Genomic DNA, 21,883 nt, shown 5'->3' on the forward strand with positions numbered 1-21,883 from the left:
GTCTGGTACCTGCACAGAATCCTCCACTACCCCTCTCCATCAACACTGGGGTCACATTAGCTTAGTGAGGGAGAAGAGAAACATCGGAATACTAATCAGTGCCAATGTGCAAAGGTGTATTTGCTTTGGAAGAATAAATTACCTTTAATGTTGGGTGTCCTACGAATGAGAGAAGTGGGTATTAGTGCCCACAGCATGGGACTGTGGCGGTCAAAAGAAAAAGGGAAAACAAAAAAAAAAAATTTTTTTGGTTACTGTCTCTTTTAAATTATGAACCTGACAGGCATGTGGATTCCAGGCGGGAAAAACATGTATTTTCTGGAGCTATTCATGTGTTTGGGGGCTATATAAGACCCCCACATCTAGGCTCCGGTCACAGTTGACCCCGTAGCAGCTTGGCGAGCCTCCCACCCTGTCGCAGCACCTGTTATGTGGTTTGTCACCATTGGAGCAGGGGGGGGGGGACTTTTGCTGAATGTTTCTTTATTTATGGTACTCGCTCGAGTTCTATGACTGAGAAAGATATTGATAGATATTTTAAAGTTAGTTTATTTATTGATTAATTTAATAAAAATAAAGATTAATAAAGTTTGCTTATATACCAATAATGGTTCCGCAGCCATTTTATCACCATTTAAGAAATGTGTGTGTTTGGATTATTTTCTTTACATAATAGTTTTTTTTGTACAGCCTGGATTGCCATGTGGATGTTGCTGCATTATGTAAAACTATTAGTTTAGTTTTTAAAATTTTAGAATGGTGTGCTGCGAGATTGTGTAGAATTTTTAAGGGTGCCTTGATGGAAAAAAGGTTGAGAAACCCTGTTCTATACTAGCATCCGTGTAAGTGAGAGTTCATTACTGCATGAAAATCAGTGGTCCCTACCCAAGCTGTCATTTAATGAACTTCTGAGAGCAACAACTTAAAGTGATTTGTAAAAGAAAACATTTTATATAAAAAAAACAAACATGTTATAATTACCTGCTCTGTGCAGTGGTTTTGCACAGAGCAGCCCCGATCCTCTTCTTGGGTCCCCCGCTGGTGCTCTGGGCCCCTCCCCCTTGCTGAGTGCCCCTCCCCCTTGCTGAGTGCCCCCATAGCAAACCGCTTGCTCCCGAGCCGGCTCTCTACCCCCTATCTTGTAGTGTATTTTTTTTTTTTGTTGGGTTTTTTTTTTTTTTTTTAGTTGAATTAGTTTTAATCCAAGTGTAAATGTATCTACGCTCTCTGACTGCACCCTACCGACCACTTATCCACAGACCATGCCTCGCTGTACTCCAACTGCATAATAGGTGTAGACAAGCTGAAGGGAATGAAGGTGAAATATGGTATCCAAACTTTTACAGGATGCTGCCGCCAGTGGCATCCTGTAAACTGGCTTTTTTGTGGTAAGACATATTTTACCATGTTTACAGGTTTAAATGATTAAACTCTTTAATCTTCCAAAAGTCTTTTACAAGTACACTTATTGTCTACAGTTGTGCTCCAAAGTTTGTATACCCTGGCAGAAATCGGTAAATTTTGGCATCGATATTGAAAATATGATTGTAAACTATCTGTTATTTAACCACTTAAAAACCGTCTGGAACAATGGTTCTCCTGCGCCAATCGCCGTAGGTATATGGCGGTTTGCTCACGCTGCGGGAGCGTGCCTGCGGGTCGAGAGGACTCGCTGTCCTCTGGCGGCCTGCGATTGTCTTGTACACAGGCAGAACGGGGAAATGCCTTGGTTACATGAGTCATGAAAGGGATCAACTGTTCCCAGTGGTCGGGAACAGTGATCCCTGTCATGTCCCAGTAGGCCCAAGCCACACACACACACACCATTAGAAACACTCACAGGGAACACATTTAACCCCTTGATCGCCCCCTAGTGTTAACCCCTTCCCTGCCAGTGACATTTACACAGTAATCAGTGGCTATATATATATATATATATATATATATATATATATATATCTAGATATATATATATATATATATATATATATATATATATATATATATCTAGATATATATATATATATATATATATCTAGATATATATATATATATACACACACACACACACAGTGGGGGCGGAAAGTATTCGGACCTCCCTAAATTTTTCACTCTTTGTTATATTGCAGCCATTTGCTCAAATCATTTAAGTTCATTTTTTTCCTCAATAATGAACACACAGCACCCCATATTGACAGAAAAACACATAATTGTTGACATTTTTGCAGATTTATTAAAAAAAGTAAAACTGAAATATCACATAGTCCTAAGTATTCAGACCCTTTGCTTTGACACTCACATATTTAACTCAGGTGCTGTCCATTTCTTTTGATCATCCTTGAGATGGCTCTACACCTATATTTGAGTCCAGCTGTGTTTGATTATACTGATTGGACTTGATTTGGAAAGCCACACACCTATCTATATAAGACCTTAAAGCTCACAGTGCATGTCAGAGCAAATGAGAATCATGAGATCAAAGGAACTGCTTGAAGAGCTCAGAGACAGAATTGTGGCAAGGCACAGATCTGGCCAAGGTTACAAAAAAATTTCTGCTGCACTTAAGGTTCCTAAGAGCACAGTGGCCTCCATAATCCTTAAATGGAAGACGTTTGGGACGACCAGAACCCTTCTTAGAGCTGGCCGTCCAACCAAACTGAGCAATCGGGGGAGAAGAGCCTTGGTGAGAGAGGTAAAGAAGAACCCAAAGATCACTGTGGCTGAGCTCCAGAGATGCAGTCGGGAGATGGGAGAAAGTTGTAGAAATGCATCACTGCAGCCCTCCACCAGTCGGAGCTTTATGGCAGAGTGGCCCGACGGAAGCCTCTCCTCAGTGCAAGACACATGAAAGCCTGCATGGAGTTTACTAAAAAACACTTGAAGGACTCCAGATGGTGAGAAATAAGATTCTCTGGTCTGATGAGACCAAGATAGAACTTTTTGGCATTAATTCTAAGCCGTATGTGTGGAGAAAACCAGGCACTGCTCATCACCTGTCCAATACGGTCCCAACAGTGAAGCATGGTGGTGACGGCATCATGCTGTGGGGGTGTTTTTCAGCTGCAGGGACAGGACAACTGGTTGCAATCAAGGGAAAAATGAATGCGGCCAAGTACAGGGATATCCTGGATGAAAACCTTCTCCAGAGTGCTCAGGATCTCAGACTGGGCTGAAGGTTTACCTTCCAACAAGACAATGACCCTAAGCACACAGCTAAAATAATGGAGGAGTGGCTTCACAACAACTCCGTGACTGTTCTTGAATGGCCCAGCCAGAGCCCTGACTTAAACCCAATTGAGCATCTCTGGAGAGACCTAAAAATGGCTGTCCACCAATGTTTACTATCCAACCTGACAGAAATGGAGAGGATCTGCAAGGAGGAATGGCAGAGGATCCCCAAATCCAGGTGTGACAAACTTGTTGCATCTTTCCCAAAAAGACTCATGGCTGTATTAGATCAAAAGGGTGCTTCTACTAAATACTGAGCAAAGGGTCTGAATACTTAGGACCATGTGATATTCCAGTTTTTCTTTTTTAATAAATCTGCAAATATGTCAACAATTCTGTGTTTTTCTGTCAATATGGGGTGCTGCGTGTACATTAATGAGGATCTGTTACATCCGGAAGGCACTGAAAGTAAAGCTGTCTCCAGCTGGGGGGTGAGAGCTGGAAGTGGAAGAATAGCGTTCCCCCATGATCCGGATGCAGAACTGGGTGGATGGCCACGTGACAAGGCCTAGCGAGGTCAGATTTGGCCTGCAAACCTTGTGTTTGACATTTGTGCTCTGAAGGTACCCTAGGGTACGGTGGAACATTGGTTGAGAACCCTAGCCTAAAATGTGAGACTTTGATGGCAACCAGTCAGAATTCTTCAGCAATCCAGCTTTCATAAACTGAAGTCTGATTGGCAGATGAGTGTTGCTGCTCTTTGCAGTGATTTTCCAACCCATCACATCTTTGTGTGCTCAAAGGAGTCATTCCTGTGCAGGCTTATGAAGACCGCATTTTGCCCTGTTAGTGTTCTGATCCTGCTTACTGCCATAGAGATCTGAAGTTCCAGTTTTCTGCTGTTATCTGTGGTATGTCAGCATCGTTGCAACATTATCTTCTATGGTTTCCTTTATGGCAACAAGCAAGCTTTGTACATTTCCCATTGGGCTATTTTTTCCTTAATAGTCTGTTTAGGCATGAGGGAACAAGGTGGTGGAACAAGTGCTGTTTAACAAACTAAAAATCTTTTTTTCTCTTCAAGTATTAAAATAATGAATAGAAAAAAGAATTTGGGCATGAAGAACATCTTTGTGTATGGGGCCTTACAATCTGCCGTAAGCGCTTATGGCAGTCTGTTTATCTAAAATGATTATTTGTTTACGATGAATGTCTCTACTCCTCTGTGATCAAAGTTGCCACAAGTCTTTTTTTTTAATAGATTGCAACAGATGGCGAATCATTGACACTGCCGTCAGCTGTTGAGACAAGCTTGTTTACTTACGATGCCCGTGTTGTCGAGTCTGACTTCAGCCGAAGGAATCTGTTTTTTTGTGGCTTATATTTTAGTATGCTTGATCTCTCAGCTCTTGTAACATCAGCAGAGAGCGCTGCTAAATGACAGTGATACATGAAACTGACATTTGGCTTCAGACATCCCAAAGCACGCAATACTTTACCTTAGGCTGAGGCACTTTGGGTTGTAGTTATTGTTGGTTAATCTAGTACCAACATCTTCCACAGCACTGTACAAAATTAAGACATACTGGGGTTGTATTAAGATAAAAAAACGTGTGTGTATGTATGTATATGTGTGTATGTGTGTATGTATGTATATATATATATATATATATATATATATATATATATATATATATATATATATATATATATATATATATATATATATATATATATATATATATATATATAGTGTGTATGTGTGTATGTGTGTGTATATATATATATATATATATATTATAATTTTCAGAAATGAGCACACTGTACAGTGTATGATTGAGCAGCACTTTTCTAAGGAAAGCTCTCGAGCCATAGTGTCTCTTCTGCACTAAAGTTTCCCTGTTTCAAAACTTTTTTTTTTTTTTTTTTAATCATTACGTTCCACTTTATAGACATAGAATAAAAGAAATAAGAAGGAAGCCCTCCTTAATTGCAGTATTAAAACATTTAATAGTTCAGTTAAAACACTCACAAGATGTGTGAAGGTAAAGGCCACATCACAATGTAGGGGCGCTGCCACTGATTCCATCCTGCAGGAACTTCTGGCGTGTAGTGTCACCCGCAGATAGAAGGAAGAGGCCCAGGATGCTGTGTAGACATTCGGAAGTCCCTGGGGCCACATGCGGGCGGATGTGACTTTACGATCTGGGGAATATCCGTATAAAAGCAAAGCTACACACTCTGAGCTTACTGCTTCTTATAGAGGTGGAAATGTGAATAAGACACACAGACCATAAGGGTCCAGATTCCAGACTCAAGGAAGACCCTAAGGGTCTCCCCTTTAGCTCATCAGACATGACCTGTCTGCTTCCCAGGCTGCAGACTCAGGCCTATTAAATCTTGTTTTAATACTGCACTTAGGAGGCAATTCCTTCTTTTATGCAAACCGAGTTGGCTTACTCTAGGATGGCTGCCATAAGTGTGCTATAGGATTATATAGACTTTTATGGACTAATGTTTATTGTCCATATTTGCACTACAGGAGTGGTCACACAGCCCCTTTGTGTGCCAGCAGTCTGTTATAGAAATTGAAGTAGACTTCTTAAAGTTGCTCATTTTCATTCAGCTATTCTGCCTTCTGATGGCAGCTCCCTTTCTCTGTCCACATATACTCATAAGATTGGCAGAACCAGTCTTTATAATTTGTGAATCTCTACATATTGCTTACTTAACTGGTCAGAACTTTGCATGCTCCAAAAAGAGCGAATGGTCCTTTGAGTCTGCCCCCAAATTGTCTCACTACAGCGCTTCAGTAAAGATCAGGCTCTTTATGGGTATGTATTGCAGGAAAAAAAATATTGCTTTTTTGAAGCAATCTTTCTAGCTGATGGAGGTTTACCAATTTGATGGAAATCTCTTGCTAACAAGAAGTAGTACACTCACCTGTAATTCACTTGAACTTGTAAAGTAGCAAGTTTCATTTGAGGACTGGTGGATGTCTACCTCCTGACTTTCTTGAGGCGGCTTCTTCCCATTTATGGCAAGTTTAAATAGAATAGGGTTAGATGCAATAGATGGTGGAAGTTTGGGATAATCTGCAAAGTTCTGCGGACTAAATTTATATGCCTTTTTGGAAAAACTGGTTATTAAATGTGTAGACTTGAGAGGGGTGTGGGAGTGAGGTATAGTTGAGAAGTTTATAACATGTTAGAGAGATCTTGGAATAGCCAGGAGATAGCAGATGCTGCATATAGGCAGGTTGCTCTTCCCTCTCTCCCACACCCCTCTGTGTATACTTGCCAAAGAAAATAACCTGTACATTTTCGTATGGACATTACTGAGCCAATCTGCACTACCAGGCGAAAAGTTCACAGCCCTGTGTACACTTCAACTTTGACTCTTTGGATGGTTGGATGTAAAAATTCTCCTCAAAACCGGGTGTTGGGGGTTATATGAGCTGTCTCCGCTCACAGACCAAGTGCCAAGAAGAAAGCCATCACACACTGAAAGGACCACCAGTGTCCACCACACACTGGAAGGACCACCAGTGTCCACATTTATCAGGAAGGATAGCCACAAGCTTAACATTGATGGCCCTCATCTAGGACCCACCCCTCCAATATGTTGCACCCATGGGGCTTAGTTGTAGAGATATGACTAAGCCCTATACTGTATGTGAAACACCCTCTGGTGTTTGACTCTTGGCTTACTCTGGACTTTTTTTTTAGCTTCTGACAACTGAACAGGAGTGTAAGGAAAGTAACTTTACAGCCCCCTCTTCAGTAAAAATAAGTCCCCATGTGCCCAGATTTTCTGCAGAACTTGTCTATGGTCACAAAAGCATTTTACACTCTCCCGGCCGAATTCTGATCAGTGTTTGACATGTTCCGGATGATGATGGGGGAGTGCTGTAGAAAATGATGGTGGTCCCTGTCTGCATCTGGAGGTGTGTACCAGCAGACTGGCCTTTCTCTCTTTCTCCTAGCACATACTTCAGGCTGCTGTGTGATAGTAATTTGGCTGGAGTAGAGCAATGGTGATGTTCCTGTTCAACTATGATTTGCTATCTTCAGTGTATATTACTTTTATAATTGGTAAATTTTCTACCCTTGAAGTACCTTGGTACTTCTGCTCTTTTACCGGTATATTGTCCTTTCCAGATCAGAGACTGATTTTGATGTTTTTTTTTTCTTATTAAAATGTGTACTCATATGATTTCTCCATTTCTATTCAGTCCCTCTTCAACCTGCTGGAGTTTCGCAGACTTGTTTTGAACTACAGCCCCCCTGCAAGTGTTCAGGATGTACCCCGAAACCAAAAGGTCTGGTATATTTATCAATGTGCATTTTCTGAAATCTATAATTGTGTATTTTCTATCTGCCAAGATGTAAGAGGAAACAGAGGTTACAAAACAGAATCACATGGTTGACTGGAAGTAACAGTACCCTCACTCAGTATGTATGGCTATAAGCAATATTAACAGAAGGAAGTATAACTATATTGACAGTAAGGAATTCAGGAGTATATAGACTGAAGGCATGTGCAATATGTTCTATAGATATATTTCACATGAATGAGTAAAAGCAGGCCTAAAGCCTAAATGGTTAAAATGTAGGTCTCAGTCACACCAAATGCAGCTTTGAAATCGTGCGACTTCACTTAAAATTGCATGATTTATAAGCCGCATGTTAGTGTGGCTTGGAAGATATCTGTGCGGCTTCAGTACAGATGTCTATGCATGTCACACCTGAACTTGCAAAAAGTAGTGCAAGAACTACTTTCTAAATCGGCACTACTCTGATGAAGTCGGAGTTGCGCTGATTTGGCCGCTTCTATTGAGGGCAATAGGGTGCGACTTTTCATGTGATTTAAAACTATCAAATCACATGACAAGTCACACTGGTGTGACCAGGGGCTAAGTGTGCTAAATGACTGTGGGGTTGATTTTACTAAAACTTTAGAGTGCAAAACTTGGTGCAGCTTTGCATGGCCAATCAGCTTCCAGGTTTTTTGTTTTTTTTGGTTTTTGTCAAAGCTTAATTGAACAAGCTGAAGTTAGAAGCTGATTGGCTGCCATGCACAGCTACATCAGATTTTGCACTCTCCAGTTTCAGTAAATCAACCCCTGTGCTTCGTAAGCAATTGCCAAGTTTTTTTCCCAATAAAATAGTGTTCACTGTTGGTTGCATCTCAGTGCAACTGATCTCAGGCTTCTTCTTGCAGCCTGTCTGCATGTACTTCCTCCAGCATCAGCTGCACGTTATCTCTCTGAACCAGCCTCCGGATGGTGACAACAGTGGACCATACCAACACAATGCGAGTTGGCATTACTGCTTGCTCATCTGCAGGTGCTCATGCACTATAGTTACAAAGCAGGAGCACAATTGGGAGATAGTTATCACTCCATAACAGGAAGTTCCTGAGCAAAGATCTTCATGACAGGATCACTATGTAGAAAGTTGTAGAATTGAAAAGATTGAAACAACTTTTGAAAATACATTTAACATTTTAAGTATTATATCGTATTTCTTTTTCATACATCATCGGACACAGAGTTAGGCTATTATTCATTACCTGCTGGGTTATACTTCATCTCCAGGTGAATGGACACTGGTAGGCCAAAGGTCTTTAGACAGGAAGTGATCCCCTATATAAACCCCCCCCCCCCCCATACAGGAAGTACTTCAGTTTTTTTTACCATTGTCTGCAAGGTGGATGGCACAGTTTGTTTGAGCTCTCTGAGCTCCAGGTCTCTAGTCCCACAAACGGGACTTTTCTTTGGCCAGTTCAGTTATTCAGCCAGCTGTTGCAGCAATTGGTATCTGCCAGTCCGTAAAGGATCAGATCAGACGGCCTGATAGGCCTAACCAGGAGGATGATCTGCCTGAAAATAAGGCAGATGTTCCTCGAGTGCTGTGTTTTGCTGTTGACGCCTTTTAAAGGATTCAATACAGCAGGTTTCTTGTTTGGCTCTTTTGTCTGTACATATGCACAGACTTTTGTGGCTTAAGAACTGGTCAGCCGAGCTTCCTTGTAAGAAGTTATTGGCAGGTTTTCCCTTTCATGGGGAACATTTATTTGGTGATCATTTGGACAAATATATCCAAAAGATTTTTGGAGGGAAGAGTTCTCTACTTCCTGTGAAGAAGAGCACCAGGCGTTCCTCGTTTAAAACCTCAGGGACTGCTTCCTCTAATGTCTCAGTGCCAAGGCAGTTCCGCTGCCAACAGGGCGCTAGGGCCAGGGGCAAGCCACAAGGCCAGGGCCAGAAAAAGCCCTGGGTCCAAAATTCTTCTAAACCCAGCACCAAGCCCTCCTTTTGAGGGGTCGCCCCCACTCCATTGGGTGGGGGGAAAGTTGCTGCACTTCGCGGAGGTTTGGAGAACAATAGTTCAGGACGAATTGGTCACCTCAACTATGTCCCGCGGTTACAAACTGGAGTTGCGGGGTGGGTTCCCCCTCAGAGCTTTTTAAGATCCAGCATTCCCTCGGATCCTCCAAAATGAGACTTATTGCTTCAGGCACTACATCATTTAGTGCATCAGGGAGTGAATCTAGAGGTTCCTGTACCCGAAAGGGGCGCGGGGTTTTACTTAAACCTTTTTATGGTTCAAAAACCAAACTGGGACACAAGGCCCATTTTGGACCTAAGATCCCTGAACTAGTATCTACTGATCCAGTCCTTATAGGTGTAGTCTGTCCACTGAGTAGTGGCCTCAATACAGATGGGAGACTTTCTAGCCTCCATCGATATAAAAGATGTGTATTTTACACGTACCTATCTTTCAGCCTCATCAGAGGTTCCTGCGATTTGCAGTAGAGTAATGTCATTTTCAGTTTGTGGCTCTACCCTTCGGGCTTGCTACAGCTCCCCGGGTGTTCACAAAGGTCCTAGCACCAGTACTGGGTCTTTTAAGGGCCCAAGGGATCCTGGTGCTTGGGTATCTGGGCGACCTCCTGCTCAGACATCACTCAATACAGGCTCTAGAACAGAGCATAACATGCACAGTGTGGTATTCGGTAAGCTTAGGCTGGATCATAAATACCAAAAAAAATCAACCTTGAGACCAGCTCAAAGTCTAAAGTATTTAGGTCTGATCCTAGATATGGTCCACGCAAGAGTATTCTTGCCACCTGCAAGGATCTGTGCCCAGAAGGATCACGCTTAAGCCTAAACTGGCGGTTGCACGATCAGAACCTCGGAAAGGAAGATCCTTCCTCCCGGTAACGTGGAGAGTACTGACTTTTTCTGGTGGCACCAGCCTGGCCCAGAAGGCCCTGGTTCCTGGAGATTGTGAGACTGACAATAGACGGGTCATGGACACTTCCACGTCGCCCGATCTATTGTCTCAAGGTCCTATATTGCACCCCAATTTACGGTCTCTAAATTTGACGGCATGGCTATTGAAACCAGGGTGTTAAGACTGTGGCATCTCAGGACCAGTGGTGTCTACTCTAGTGAATGCTAGAAAAGCACTAGGAAGATATATCATAAGGTCTGGAAGACTTATATTGCTTGGTGTGAAGCCAAAAAATGGCATCCTCAGAAATACGTGATTGGGAGAATTCTCTTTTCTACAGTCAGCTGTGGAAATCAAATTGGCTTTGAGTACAATCAGAGGTGAAGTTTCAGGCCCTATCGGTATTCTTCCAAAGGCCTTTTAGCTTCCCATTCACTGGTCCGAACCTGTTATACAGGGGGAAACTCTCTTGCTTCCCCCCATTAGGTCACCTATGTGGGAACTTGGTGCTGGCTTTGTTACAGAAGCAACCATTTGAGCTTATCAAGGAAATTCCATTAGACTTGCTGTTGCGCAAGCTAGCCTTCCTGATGGCCATCACCTCAGCTAGAAGGGTGTCGGAATTGGCGACCCTTTCATGCAGGGAACCATACTTGATCCTTCGCCACGACAGGGTTGTGTTACGACCTGTTCCATCGTTTTTGCCAAGAGTGGTGTTGGCCTTTTATTTAAATCGGGACATTTTGCCTTCTTTTTTTCTCTCGGCCTCGTTCGGTGGAAGAGACACAATTGCATTATTTGGACGTTGTCCGGGCAGTCAAGGTTTATTTGTCTAGATCTGCAGAGATCCGAGGATCGGACTCCTTTTTTGTTTTACCAAAAGAACCCAAGAAGGGGCACGCAGCTTCTAAAGCTTCCATTGTCAATTGGGTCTGTCAATCGGTCATTCAGGCCTATGGTCTGAAACTTAAAGCTCCTCCCTTTAGGGTGAGAGCTCATTCTACCAGGGGTGTAGGAACCCCCTGGGCTTTTCCCCATCAGGTATCTGTGGCTCAGATTTGTAAGGCTGCTACCTGGTCTTCAGTGCATACGTTCACAAAATTTTATCAAGTGTATGTTCGAGCAGCCGAGGATTCGGCCGCAGTGCACTGCGGCGGCCATATAAGGTGTCTAATGGCTATTGTTTGGCAGGGTGTCTCCCTCCTCTTCAAGGCTGTTGCTCTGGGACGTCCCAGCAGGTAATGAATATTAGCCTAACTCTGTGTCCCACGATGTTTGAAAAAGATAATAGGATTTTTTCGTCCTACTTACCTGTAAAATTCTTTTCTTTGAGTACATCATGGTACACAGAGTTCCCTCCCATCTTTTTGAGGATTCAGTGCTTGCTACAAAACTGAAGTACTTCCTGTATGGAAGGGGTTATATAGGGGAGCACTTCCTGTCTAAAGACCTTTGGTCTACCAGTGTCCATTCACCTGGAGATTAAGTATAACCCAGCAGGTAATGAATATTAGCCTAACTTTGTGTCCCATGATGTACTCAAAGAAAAGGATTTTACAGGTATGACAAAAAAATCCTATTTTTAGTGATTGGCTTTTAGATTTTCCTTGAAATGTTTGTAAAACAAATTTAAAAAATAAAAATAAACATGTCATACTTTATCTGCTCTGTGCATTGTTTTTGCACGGAGCAGCCCCGATCCTCCTCTTCTTGGGTCCCCCACCAGCGATCTGGTCTCCACCCCCCTGCCGAGTGCCCCCATAGCAAGCCACTTGCTATGCGGGCACTCGTGCATGCTTGCTCCCAAGCCCCGCTCTCTGTGTCCATAAGACTCAGAGCATGGCTCAGCCCCACCCCCTGCTCCCTCCTCACTTGCTGTGATTGACAGCAGTGGGAGCCAATGGCTACGTGCTGCTGTATTTCAGCCAGTGAGGAGCGAGAGACCCAGGGAAAGCCTTGACTCTTGTGCACATTGCTGGATCGAGATAGGTTTTAGGTAAGTATTAGAAGGGGGAAGCTGCAAACTGATAGTGGCGGCGTGGCTTGGACGTACATGTGAGCGGACGTGCCTCACGTCGGCTCCGGTATCCTGACATTCATCCTGTTGTGAGTGTATATCCCTGCAGAAATTGAGTGGACACTTCACTCCTGGCGTGAAGCTACCCCCACTGCGACTCCCAGTCGAAATCTCCCTAAGGCAGGGATGACTAGTAGGCAGGAGAGCCTGCATGCTGAGCGGCAGATCCAACATGGCAGATCCCCGCTCCAGCAGTGCACAGCGAAGGATCAAAGCATCTCGGCGGTGTCCTTGCTGGAAAAGTATGCCCACGATCCGGGTGGCCAGAAATCTGTACAGCAGCCACATACATCGTATGCAGCAAAAGCAACAAAGAACAGCCCCACTGTGAAACAGCAGCACATGGAACAGCATGCAGCAGAGAAAATGGTGGCAGCACATGGAAGCGCAGTGGGTAAAATCTTGTTTCCCCTCCCTCCTCCTGGCATAGCAGACCCCTCTGACTGAGCATAGTGAACCCTCTCTTCAAGACATCCTTTCTGCAGTGCATACATATGGCTCCTCACTCACTGAATTGTCCACAGAAGTTAGAAGTAGGAAGGAAGGTATACTGCATATTAGGCATGACATGCAAAAGATCAGAGAAAGGGCCACTGCTTTGGAGGGTAGGGTGAGCTCCATAAAGGATGAGCTGCTTCCACTCTTGCAAGATGTGTAAATGACAGCAGCTAAAACCACAAACGGCGTCCAGAGTGGAAGATATGGAAAACTGGCTGCGTCGTCGTTATATCCGCATTGTTGGCATGCCTGAAAAATCCAAAGGGAAGAACCCTGTTGACTTCCTTGAAACTTGGCTAACTGACAAGTTTGGCAAAAATAACCTTACTCCATTTTTCTCTATGGAAAGCGCTCACAGGGTGCCTTCTTGACCACCGCCACTAGGGGGCAATGATAGACCATTACTGCTGAAACTCTTACACTATAAAGCTAGAGACATTATCCTTCGCACGGCTAGACAAAAAGCTTATCTGGAAATACATGGCACCAAAGTATCCATGTATCCGGATTTTTCAGCAGCAGTCCAAAAACTGAGGGCAAGATTCACTGAAGTGAAGAAACGTCTGCGAGCAATATCGGTGATTTATTCAAGGCTTTACTCGGCCAAACTACGTGTAGTAGCAGATGGATCTGTGCATTTTTTTGAAAACCCGGCTATGGCTGCCAACTGGTTTGATCGTCATGAGCGACACCTGCGAGCGGCTGCTCGTGATGCTGACCTGAGCTAGAAACATGAGTTAACCTGCCTACATACATTTTTTGTTTGCTCACCTTACCAACAATGGAGCCCAAAGAGGAATTGGCTGGTTATTACATTTCTTACCAGCAACCTGTGTGCGTGGCTTTCAGAGCACAAGGTCCTAGCCCTCGCTAGTCCCCCCTCACATAGCTCTGTGGAGCACATTTGGAAGGCTTTCCAATGGGAACTTCTGTTTTCTTGGATGGAAGACTGTTTACAGTGTCTTGCAAAAGTATTCACCCCCCTTGGCATTTTTCTTGTTTTGCTGCCTTACAACCTGGAATTAACATGGATTGAGGATTTGCATCATTTAATTTACAGAACATGCCCACAACTTTGAAGATTTTTTTTTTTTATTGTGAAGCAAACATAAAAATAGGACAAAATAGCAGTCATTGTGCATAACTATTCACCCCCCTAAAGTCAATACTTTTGTAGAGCCACCTTTTGCGGCTATCACAGCTCCAAGTCACTTTGGATAAGTCACATCTTACCACTGGGATTTTTGCCCATTCCTCCCTGCAAAACTGCTCCAGCTCCTTGAAGTTGGATGGTTTGCGCTTGTAAACAGCAATCTTTAAGTCTGACCACAGATTTTCTATTGGATTGAGGTCTGGGCTTTGACTAGGCCATTCCAACACATTTACATGTTTTCCCTTAAACCACTCAAGTGTTGCTTTAGCAGTGTGTTTGGGGTCATTGTCCTGCTGGAAGGTGAACCTCTGTCCTAGCCTTAAATCACACAGAGTTGTTTAGGTTTTGCTCAAGAATATCCCTGTATTTAGCACCATCCATCTTTCCCTCAACTCTGACCAGATTCCTAGTCCCGTCTGCTGAAAAACATCCCCACAGCATGATGCTGCCACCACCATGTTTCACGGTGGGGATGGTGTTCTTTGGGTGATGTGATGTGTTGGGTTTGCGCCAGACATAGCGTTTTCTTTGCTGGCCAAAAAGTTCAATTTTAGTCTCATCAGACCAGAGCACCTTCCTCCCATACATTTTGGGAGTCTCCTACATGCCTTTTCGCAAACTCAAAACGTGCCATTTTGTTTTTTATAACCTAACTCCTCACCAACATTGTCCCTTACTTGTTTGGAGCGTTCCTTGGTCTTCATGGCAGTGTTTGGTTAGTGGTGCCTCTTTCTTAGGTGTTGCAGACTCTGGGGCCTTTCAAAAAGGTGTGCATATGTAACACAGATCATGTGACACTTAGATTGCATACAGGTGGACATCATTTCACTAATTATGTGACTTCTGAAGGTAATTGGTAGCACCAGTGCTTTTTATGGGCTTCATAACAAAGGGAGTGAATACATAGGCACATGCCAATTATCAGTTTTTTTTATTTCTGAAAAATGTAGTTTTATGTATATATTTTTCTAATTTTACTTCACCAACTTAGACTATTGTGTTCTGATCCATCATATATAATTCAGATTAAAAAAATATTTAACTAAAGGCTGTCATGTAACAAAATGGGTAAAAAGCCAAGGTAGGTGAATACTTTTGCAAGGCACTGTATTTTTCTTTTTTTGTTGTTTTTAAGCCCAGGTTGGGTGGGCACTACCTCTGCAGACCGCTTCCCTGCTCTACTCTACCACGCGATTCTATGCTCCAGAGTATGATGACTGATACCAGCCACATGGAGTGCCCCCTGCACTCAGGACACCTTGGTGCGCTGCTTGACCAAACCTCTGGGTCTCCTGGCCACAGACTGGACCCCCATTGGCCTGGGAACTTTTCAATTACGTTTCCTTTTTTAAATGGGTAAACACGCACACTTGGTCCTCTCCCGGAATGTTAGAGGCTTGCACGATCCTAAAAAGAGGACTGCAGTATTTTCTCTCACACCAGGCTCCCGCTGTTATTTGCTTACAGGAGACTCATCTCACTGGTGACACTACCAATCTATTGCATATGTCGAAATATCCTGTACAATATCATTCTGTGCAGACTAGATACTCCAGGGGGGTTAGTATATTTTACAGGACAACCTCATTCACTAAACTTGACACCCAAATAGACTCTGAGGGCAGATTCATTTTTCTGATGGGTATGTGGGAATTTCATGCTTGTGTAATTACTAGTGTATGTGTGCCCCCACCTTTTACATTGGTAGTACTACAATGTTTGTCTAGGTTTCTGGCTAGGCATCCTCCGCTCCCACTGTATGTTTTGGGTGACTTTAACAGTGCACTGGATACCTCAACTGATTTACATAAATACTGCCTGCAGGGCCCCAGAACAATTACTGCGTTGGCCAAATATATAACTGAACTTGGGTTAATGGATCTATGGAGATGTAAGTTCCCTCTCAAGGCCCAGTTCTCCTGCCATTCATTGATCCACTCTACACTATCACGTATAGATTTTGCAATGGGAATCTATCAATGTTATGACCCTGTGGTGACATATCTGGCCAGGGGCCTATCTGACCACTCCCCAGTGCAACTCAGTTTAAATTTCCATAAGGTTAGACTACCTGTCCAGGGGAAGCTGAACCCATTCTGGCTTCATCTGTGTACTGACACTGAACATATGCAGGTTCATATAGGAAATGTTTTGCTGGATAATAGGCATTCAGCTGTATCTAGTGTAGTATGGGATACGCTGAAGGCTTTCATTAGAGGGATGTGCATTAAAGAGATTGCTACGATTAAGACCAAGGCTAGACAATGGGCCAAGGATTCCTGCAAGCTCCTACGCCAGACTATGAGAGGCAGTGGATATGTGCACAAAAAATTTACCATACTATACATCAACAGCAGGCTGAGAACAAGCGTTTCTTTACCTCTCAAACATATTTTGAGGAAGGTGAGAAAACTGGCCATATGCCCTCCATGATAGCCAGGTCCCAACAACCTTCACAGGTGATACACAGATTTTTTTCGTGTCGCCCACTCAAGTGGTTACAGATACTCCTTCCATACTGAAGGGGTTTTGTACCTTCTTTCAGGATATCTATTCCTCGCAGGTCTCTTGCCCTGCAGCTGAGCTGACTGACTACCTGGATAGCATTCAGCTCCTGCAGCTTCAAGGAAGATAAACAACTAAATGCACCGCTCACCCTTGAGGAGATACAACTCGCACTGGCTACATTCCCGAATTCCAAGACCCCAGGAAACGATGGCTTACCAATTGAATTACACAAAAAATTTGGAGGAATACTCTTACCGGAGTTACTCCATATGCTTACTGATGCTCATTCCCTAGATACTTTGTCAAGTTATATGTATGAAGCGGTGGTGGTGGTCCTTTTGAAACCAGGGAAAGATCCTGATAAACCTGAGTCCTATAGACCCATCTCCCTGCTGAATACGGATTTAAAATTACTTACAAAAGTAATCGCCATTAAACTTTCAAAGTTGATGATCAAACTTATACACCCGATGCAATCCGGATTCATGCCCATTAGATCTACTGCAAACAATCTTTGTTGTCTATAGAGGGTCAGAGAGCTATCCTCACTCGATGCCACTAAGGCATTCGATAGTGTCGAGTGGAAATACCTGGGGGAGACATTCATTTCAAGGATCAAACTACTATATAAAGCACCGAAAGCATGTATCAGAATTAATAACACCTTGTCTCCACCCTTTGATCTGCACAGGGGTACAAGACAGGGTTGTCCCCTCTGCTATTTGCGCTGGCTGTAGAGCCCCTGGCTTCAGCCATTAGAGGAAACATGGAAATATGTGGGTTTAAACGAGGTGAGCTAGAAGACAAGTTACCACATTACGCAGACGAAGCACTCCTTTTTCTGGGCGACACGTCTGCCTCACTGAGAAACCTTATGGAACTAATTCATAGATTTGGGACCTTCTCTGGGTTACAAATAAACTGTGACAAATCTACGTTATTACCCTTAGATACTCTAGTGGCGCCCTTACTAGCAGAACAGATTAAGGTGGTAGATACCTTCCAGTACCTGGACATAATTATACATCCTAACTTAGATCTCTATAGCAAACGCAATATAAACCCGTTGATTCGAAAATTTCAGGAGAAAACAGCTAGCTGGATGAAATGACCCCCCTCAATAGTAGGCTGCTGTAATTTGATAAAAATGATTTGGAATGCCCAACTCTTGTATGAGCTTCACAATGCACCCATCTGGATCCCTATCCATGTTATTAAATAATGCAATACCATTTTCAGCACATTGATATGGAGAAAAGCAGGTTCCACGTATTAAGTTGGAAACTCTGCAGGAAATTGAGGACTTGGGTAGCCTGGCTGTTCCAAACCCATTTTATTATTTCATAGCAGCTCAATTGCAGCACTTAAAGGACTGGCTATACCCCGAATCCTCTGATCTTACAAGTAATATTTTACGCACACAGTTATCCAGTGATGACCTTGTGGAATGTATAGAAGCGGGGGAGCTGGGAGCATTCACATCTTACCCCACCCATTCACATCTTGCCTTAACACACCCACTCATAAACAGAGTGTGGTGTAAAGCCAAACAGCATCTCACATTTGGAACAATAGGAACTACCCAGACCTAGGTAAATTACAGGGTTTCTCAGCCTGCTTTAGGAATGGTGTTGTGTATATTCCACAGTTGTACCATGGAGGCCTCTTGCGAGACTTCCAGTCACTTTGCGTGGAATTCAATCTGCCTAATACCCTATTTTTTACAATAATTGCAAGTTAGGTACGCGATATTGGCACAATCTACAATCTCTATGTGGGTACTAACTAGGCCCACAATACTTGCACAACTAGTTACATCATCATCCCGAAAGTTACAAATATCCTCCCTATAGGGTTCCCTCCTATGTCAAGTATCTAACGCTATGTCACTGAACTGCAGAGTTGGCTGGGGGGCAGTGATATAGGGCAGTGGTCATCAACCCTGTCCTCAGGGCCCACTAACAGGCCAGGTTTTATGTATTACCTTGGGGAGATGCAGACTAGAATACTGCAATCACTAAGCAGCAAATTATATCACCTGTGATGTATTTCAATTATCTTGCAAACCTGGCCTGTTAGTGGGCCCTGAGGACAGGGTTGATGACCATTGATATAGGGCATCTTTCAGATGAGCAATGAGCCACCATACTTGATAATGAACTTAGTGTTACTTTCCTCATCTCAAAAACTTACCCAATTGTTTATTATACAGCGCACTTACCATGCACCCGAGAAATTGCACAAATGGCATAGAAGGGACGACCCATATTGTCCTCTTTGTATGGTGGATATTGGTACACTTGTGCACATGTTATGGAAATGCCCAAAATTGCAAACAGATTGGTCCACAGTGATAAGTATTATTAATAGAATATGGAACCTGAAGCTTGAAGTAGACCCTAAACTCTGCCTACTTGGCTGGTTAGATGAGGAACAGTATACACCCCATACCTATATAGCCATACTCATGGCATTATTTGTAGCTAGAAAACTTATTGCCAGAAAATATCTCTCTGTATCACCTCCTACACATACAGAATGGGTTTCTGCCATAAATGACTCTCTTATAAGGGAGCAACTAACATACAAACATCAAGGTAGCCCAAGGAAGTTTGAAAACATCTGGAATGCTTGGCTAGAGGTGCCTGGTTCAAAATAAAATTCTCGGTGGCAGGACAACATCGTCTGCTTAACCATAGAAATTGCTAGCCAGTCGGATGAGGTATGTGGCCAGGGGGAATGGTCCGGTAGCTCTCCTTGTACAATTTAAACTGGAGGAACATACTTACTGTGATGGTATCTAGATCTGCAGTGGTTGAATGTATTGTGTATTGTTTTTTTTGTTTTTTTACCCCAACAGTTAATATATACAAATACTGTGAACCACTCCCGGCATACACAATATAAAGTAATTCAAGGATTATGGATTCAGATGTACCTTTTCTAGACAATGCTTCTTTGTTTTGCATGAAGTGGTGCCTTTTGTACAGTGTGAACACATGCATTATGTAGCCGGCTGGCCACAAGAATGGATACATCTGTGTCCTCTGTTATGTGATACATTTGCTTGTTCTAAAAAAATTTTTACTTTTTGTTCTCAATAAAAACTATCTGATTTTTATAAAAAAATCACCAAGCTGCAGCAGCACTTAATGCATTTGCACATATTGTTTTCTCATATTTCTCTGTAAAGTCCCAGAAATATCTGATCCTGCCAGTAAAGCTAATCTAATCTTCCTGTGATGCAACAACAATGCTGCACTGCTCCTAAATTCAGAGCAGTGTTGCCACTCTCACATATGATGTGCAGTGGGACAAGAAGACACTGTTGTAGGTGTTGGTGGCTACCAGCATTATTACTTTTAATTGTGAAGTGCCTGTAGCTTGTCAATCATCACCTGGCCTTACCTAGTCCTGTCCACTGCTTTGTGCAATGGCAGCATTGCCTCTGTTACTGGGACCATCTCAACGTGAGCTGCAGTGTCTGGGAGAGGAAACGTTTGAGATGCAAATAAAGGAAAATCAGTTTGGGAAGGTAATGGTATTTGGTACTTTGAGACTTGTGCATCACATGGTACCTGGATTTGGTACTTAGACTAGACTATCAGGCAGGAGCCTTTAGCCTTTAGCTGTACTTTTATTTTTTAGCGTCTATGGTGACGCAACCCAATATCATAATGATAGTGTTTTCCTATTGATGGGGTATTTTTGCTTTTGACTTTTTGGGGTAAATCTTGTAGATTTTTGGCTCAGTATAGAAAACCCAATTTTTCTTGCAGCACGACACACTGGTGATAACCGCAACATTTAAAATGGTTAATCCAGTTCTAAGCATCATTACCCACCACTGATGTTTGTTACTATAGACCATTGCACAGCCACTGCTGTGAGTCTTGCAATGAAATTTACTTTTAAATGTCAGGAGCTGTCGGCAAGCTTTAAGGAGAGTAAAGGCGAATGAGATGTTGGCTATAAAAGAAGACATTTGCACAGTATTGAATTTCACACAGGACTGCTGTATATGTTCTATTTCTACTGTGGTTTTTACTTCATCTTTAAAGGCATTTAACCGTGCAAGCAGCTTTTGCCTAAATAAGCAGTTGAATTTGTTCATGTGAAAGTAAAGCATTAACTAAGCGTTTTGACCTTCAGGTAAATGATATCTTGTTGATGGTGTTAAACCGTCAGAAAAAAAATCTGAATACTGGTTTTCTGTACATTAAGGTAAATGGAAACCAGCTGAAACATAGGTTTTATTTTCCGCAACCAAGTCAATTAGCTGTTCAGTGGGTAAGGTGTCTTTAGTCCTGTGTCTGGAAAGGTATTTAAACGTAGTTGAATATATACAAATGGGTTTATTGTTTTTAATGTACATCTGTTAAATCTGTGGGCTACCATTGCTTGCGGCCGTCTTAAAATGCTAGTTATTTGTGTTAGTCTAACTTTAAAGGGGGTTGTTAACCCTTGTTGTTTTTCTGTTTTTGTTTTTTTTTTATATAAAAATAACAAACATACTTATGCTCACCTACTCCTTGCAATCATTTTGCACAAAGCAGACCCGATCCTCCTCTTCTGAGTTCCCCCGCTGGCGCGCCATGCCCCTCCTCTTCATTGGGTGCCACCACAGAAAGCCGCTTTCGATGGGGGCACCTGTGCGGGCTTGCTCCTGAATTACTTGTCTATTGACACACAGTGGGACTTAGCCCCGCTCCCCTCTCCCAGCTCCCAAGGCTCATCTTTGCCTCTTTGATTGACAGCCACGGGAGCCAATAGCGCCTGCTGCTGTCAATCTGTCCAATGAGGAGAGAAACTGCGACTGGATCGGTCTCGGATCGGTCTACCGTAATAAAAAGGGGGGGGCTGGTGGGGAGCTGCAGCACAGAAGGTTTTTACCTTAATGCATAGAATGCATTAAGTGCAGGGATAGTTTTCAAAGTCTGACCGACTTGTGTCGGACCAGTTAAGATGGCTCTCATAGGAAAACATTGGTTTTCACACGTCATGCGACATGAGCTCCCTAATGTTGGAGCGTTTGTCGTATTAGTATGAACCTGGCCTGTGGTGAAAAACCTTGAGGCTTAACAACCACTTAAAAGAAACCCTGTTGCCAACTTTACAAAATTGCAGGTAAAAGCACAAAAAAAATCAATTTATCTGTAATGATTGCTAAAAGTGTATTTTCCGTTTCTGTAAATTGTTTATTCAGTTGTAATGTGACTTTTACTTGCTAGAAAAAAT

General features: G+C 42.9%; 1 protein-coding gene across 3 annotated transcripts in view; it reads left to right on the forward strand.

Annotated features, from left to right (window-relative positions):
• The window catches only part of USP25 (ubiquitin specific peptidase 25), a 165,141-nt gene that overhangs the window by 71,491 nt on the left and 71,767 nt on the right, over window positions 1–21,883 (forward strand). For all 3 annotated transcript variants that reach the window (XM_073617060.1, XM_073617061.1, XM_073617062.1), the window contains exon 6: window positions 7,403–7,489. In XM_073617060.1, coding sequence (XP_073473161.1) covers window positions 7,403–7,489 — 87 coding nt within the window. The remainder of the gene's footprint in view (window positions 1–7,402; window positions 7,490–21,883) is intronic.

The sequence above is a fragment of the Aquarana catesbeiana genome, linkage group LG02, assembly GCF_042186555.1.
Source record: "Aquarana catesbeiana isolate 2022-GZ linkage group LG02, ASM4218655v1, whole genome shotgun sequence".
NCBI lineage: Eukaryota > Metazoa > Chordata > Amphibia > Anura > Ranidae > Aquarana > Aquarana catesbeiana.